The 5,064-nt window shown below is 39.5% G+C and overlaps 1 protein-coding gene across 1 annotated transcript in view; it reads right to left on the reverse strand.

Moving 5' to 3' along the window:
* LOC145400956 (regulator of G-protein signaling 7-binding protein-like) overlaps positions 1-3,186 on the reverse strand; it is a 447,682-nt gene extending 444,496 nt beyond the window's left edge. Inside the window, exon 1 of the mRNA XM_080273321.1 lies at positions 3,086-3,186. Within this exon, the coding sequence (XP_080129447.1) occupies positions 3,086-3,151 (66 nt within the window). The 5' untranslated portion in view covers positions 3,152-3,186. The remainder of the gene's footprint in view (positions 1-3,085) is intronic.
* Between the last annotated feature and the right edge of the window lie 1,878 nt (positions 3,187-5,064).

Here is a 5,064-nt window from a genome sequence, read left to right on the forward strand (position 1 = left end):
CATTGTTGCAGGGAAAAAAAAAAAAAGCTCGGGATGCCTAACGAACTGTAAACGAAAAAAGAAAAAAAGAAAAAATCAATTTCGTACCTACCCCTCGCGAGAGAGAGAGAGAGAGAGAGAGAGAGAGAGAGAGAGAGAGAGAGAGAGAGAGAGAGAGAGAGAGAGAGAGAGAGAGAGAGGTAAACAGTCAGCCATGGAAAATACGAAAGCACACATATGAAAAAAAAAAAAAAAAAGAGGGGGGGCTCGAAATCCGGACCAAACCCAAATCAAACAGCGGACGCCGACCCCCCCAGAGCTGACTGTGGAACCTGTTAGACTAAAAGACTGCTATTTTCCTTCGTAGCTTACCTATTATTATTATTATTATTATTATTATTATTATTACTACTACTACTACTGTACTACTACTACTTTTACTACTACTACTACCACTACTACTACTACTATTATTATTATTATTATTATTATTGCTGGATGAATTTAGTTGTTACAAAGAAGCAGAGACGAATTAAAAAAAAATACCTGCCCATGCCTATTGAACAATATCCTTATGCCTTCTTTGTCAAGCATTTTAAAGATAGATAGATAGATAGACAGATAGATAGATATAGAAAGACATACAGCCAGACAGACAGATAGATAGTTAGATAGATAGATATAGATACAGATACAGACAGACTAGCCCTCAATCACATATACACAACAGCAAAAAGGACTCTCTCTCTCTCTCTCTCTCTCTCTCCGTCCGTCGAAGGCAGTAATTATAAAGCGATACTAATTAGCTTATTACTATGATAAATGATAGCCATCTCATCATGATTATACACCTCAGGACCCTTTAAAGCACACATAAATTCTCTCTCTCTCTCTCTCTCTCACACACACACACACACACACACACACACACACACACACACACTTAACAAGACAAACTAAGACAAAGAAAACTGACTACCCAACAAGGAAGTAAATATAAGGTTAAAATACCATCTCCCGTTGACACCAGCGAAATACCAGTTACACCACAAAGGAACACCAGCTTAAGACACCATACGACACCGTGTCATAAGTGTCATAAAAGTGGCATAAAAGTGTCATAACAATACCATTCTAGACTAACCCGTAAAAGCCTCATAACACCATCGCTTCTACTTCCGTTCAATGGTATACTTTCATTTCTCTCTCTCTCTCTCTCTCTCTCTCTCTCTCTCTCTCTCTCTTTTTTTTTTTTTTGCCTTGGGATAGAGTATTTCGGATGAGATGTAAAATTAACTTCTCTATTAAGGGATCTCCCACCCCCGTATTCTCGTCAGTTAAGCAGGCTCCCTAACATCTCTTCCCCAGCGATTTGTTTTTGGATATGGCTGGCTAATATCCTTTTCCACGCTACGTATGTAAGATGAGCCGATATTAAGAGGATTTACATAACAGACTAGGACAGTCAGGTGTAATCAACAAAACAAATCGCTAAGGAAAAGGTGTTAGGGAGCTTCCTTACCCGACAAGAACACGTGCCCTAATCTGAACGAAATCACCTGATAGCCAAAAAAAAAAAAGAAAAAAAAAAAAGACGTAAAAATGCTGATGAGATAAAACACCCATATTCCATATTAAAAAAAAAAAAAAATAGCGGGAATCAGCAGTTTTTCATCGACACTATATATATATATACAAAAAAAAAAAAATTCTTCCCTATTCACCTTACCATATGTCTTCCCTTTCTTTTTTTTTCTTTTTTTTTTTTTTAGGTTCATAAAGGCCATAAATATCTTAGTCTTAATTCATATGCTTTTTCCATTGTATCTCTTAGTGCAAATATTTAATCGATATATCCTCTACCACTTCTAAAACGTTGCAGCTTATCATTGGTCAGGAATTCCGATAATATCTTCCTTAACTTCTCTCCGTAATCATACCTCCACAAACCTCACCTACAAAACTCAGCCCATTAAAACCATCATCATCATCATCATCATCATCGTCGTCACTGTCATCGTCGTCGCCATTGTCCTGATTATTTTTTTTTGTATGAGGAGAGGTTGGGTCAAGTAAAAAAAAAAAAGAAAGTGAAGAGAAAGCACGATACAGGGAGAACTATCACCATCATGCACTGTGAAATTAGACAAACACCCATTCACACCCCATTCAACACCCATTCACACCCCAATCCAGTACCCATAAATCCACGCTCCACCTCACAGGCCTAACCGTATGTAGATTAAGACCACTATCTTTTTATTATTTTCCTTTTTTTCACTCCCTTTAACCTCCTTTACTATCGCAACAACTACCCTAATACCCTAAGCCTTAATTTCTATATAATGAGGTTCCACTATACTTCTCCTACACCAATCAGTTTACATATACGGTGATCATGTTCGTTTTCACTTATATCACTTTTATTTTTGCACCTGCTATAGTAAATTCATAGTCTTCAAATTCTTTACAATCATTCTTACCTTACCTATACAACTCATCAGCCCTATACTAAGATCATTTTTCTCCTCATTTTCCTCACTTCTGTGCTAACCAGAAGATCCCTAACTCCCTTCAGGCCAGTTGAAGGGCAAGTATGGTTAGAATGGAGTGTTAATTTCACTAGTGACCAAGGAGATTCATCTCTACCTCATACCTAAAGATCATCTAACCTTGTGCAAAAAAATGACGATATTTACGTTGTGAGAGTGGATCAGTTCCCTCAGGTAAAAACGAGGCCATTACAGGTATCGTAATTAGACTCACCTTGATCAACTACAGGTATCGTAATTTAACTCACCTGGGCGCACTACAGGTATCGTAATGTGATTCATCTTGGCCCACTACAGGTATCGTAACTGGACTCACCCTGGCCCACTACAGGTATCGTAATTTGACACACCTTGGCCCATTACAGGTATCGTAATTTGACTCATCCTGGCCCACTTCAGGTATCGCAATTTAACTCACCCTGATCCACTACAGGTATCTTAATTGGACTCATCTTGGCCCACTACAAGTATCGTTATTTAACTCACCCTGGCCCACTACAGGTATCGTAACTGGACTCACCCTGATCCACTACAGGTATCGTAACTGGACTCACCTTGGCCACCTTTTCCGAGTTGTGGGCGCTGTCGTCATTGCGGATATCGTAGCTGGACATCGTCATCGTGCCGGAAAGTATCGTAGAATCGGAACCGTAGAGTGAGGCAAAGAAAAAAAAAAAAGAAAAAAAACACACACACACACACAAAGGCTTCCCCCGCCGACTCGTCACCCCCACGGATTCAGCGACTCCAGTTTTAGTCAGTTCGTCGCTGGCATGGGTTCGGCCTTTCCTACCAGTTCGTCAAAGTCATGAATTCGGCTCTGTTTCCCACACTAGTTCGTGACATGCGTGAATTCGGCTCCTTTTTTTCTTGCTACCGATTCGTCACTGGCAAGGATTCGGCTCTTTATCCTTGCTACCGGTTCCTCACAGGCATGAATACGGCTCTTTTACGCTCTCTTCCTTTTTTACAAGTTCGTCAGAGGCATATTCGGTTCTTGTTACTGTTGGTTCGTCACGAGGATAATCTTCACCCCTACAAATTCATCACAACCATAATTTCAGCTATAGCAGTCCGTCTCAGATACAAATTCGGCTCCTTTGCTAGTTTCGGCACAGGCACAGATTCGACCTTCCACTCTTTACCAGTTCGTCACAAGCATGTATTCGGCCTTCTTCAACTACTTCGTCAGACGCATATTTTTCGTCTGTCCTTTTTACAGGTTCGTCAAAGGCACAAATTCGGTCCCTTTCACAGCAAGTTCATCACAAACGTAGATATGTTCCTTTATTTATTTATTTATTTTTCATCAATGGTACTAATTCGGTCCTGTTCAGTCGGTTCGGCAAAGGTACCAATTCGGCTCCTCTTGATCAGCTTGACGAAGGTACCAATGCAGTCCCTTCTGTCAATTCGGCACAAGCACAGATTCGGTCCTATTTTTGTCAGTCGTACGAATTCGGTCTATTTAACCGGTTCGGCAAAAAGGCACGAACACCGTCCCTTTTATCCGGTTCGTCACAGCCACCGATTCGGCCGGCTATTATTTTTTTTTTTTTTCCTTTTTTAGCGGGCCAATTTTTCTTGTTTATTGCACCGAAACTGACAATCGCTTATATCCCTGAATATTTCCACTGCTTCCCTTTGCTTTTCATTTATCTTCGCTCTCTCTCTCATCCCCTTTCGTTTCCCTGTTTTTTCCGGTCATTTTTCACCTCCCAAAATTGTTTACCTTTTTTGTTTACTCTTCAATCTTATTTATTTCATATATTTTCGCTGTCCAATATTGTTTCGCTTTCCAAAAATTTGTTTCCTTTTGTTTTCACTCAAAAATATTTTTTCGTTTTCGCTCTTTTCAATATTACTCGCCTTCCTGATGCACTCACATTCACACCTTTCTATCTTTCCTTCCTTTCTTCCTACCTTCTTTCCTTCCTTTCTTCCTTCCTGCTTTCCTTTTTTCTTTCCTTCCTTCCTTCTCTGTACCTCGCTCTTCGCTCACTTTCTCACTCTTCTTTTTCTACTTGTACTGTCACATTGTCATAATTTATCGTAGATCATCATCCTCTCCCTATTTCACTCCGCTCGCCAAGGGCCGCATTTCAGTAGCTTTCGTTCAGGCCATCTTTACTTTCCAATCTGCAGCATTCATTTTTATTTCCACGCTCAGCCCCCAGCGAGTCAGGATGGCTTAGATAGGATACTTTTGTGGCTGGCTTTTCACATTCTTTCCCACATTTTCAAAAAGATACGTGTATATATATTTTTTTCCAGTGTATCCAATAAGCTGCATATGTAGTGATAACAAACCTTTATTATTTTTATCTGATGTCTGATATTCACTCTCAGCACTTTTCTGGGCTGGTCACTTTCAATTAGTATTTTTCAGCATTTTTTTTTTTTTATCACAAAAAGTTTTAACATCAGAACATTTTGCAAGATCTTTTCAGTTTCATAATTTCCCCCCCAAGATTTTGCAATTGTTGATCTCTTCTCTGGCAATTTTCAACATCAGAATTTTTTGGAAGATCTT

The sequence above is a fragment of the Coenobita brevimanus genome, chromosome 54 (genome assembly GCF_032717465.1).
Source record: "Coenobita brevimanus isolate Jiangsu-jjx chromosome 54, ASM3271746v2, whole genome shotgun sequence".
Lineage (NCBI taxonomy): Eukaryota > Metazoa > Arthropoda > Malacostraca > Decapoda > Coenobitidae > Coenobita > Coenobita brevimanus.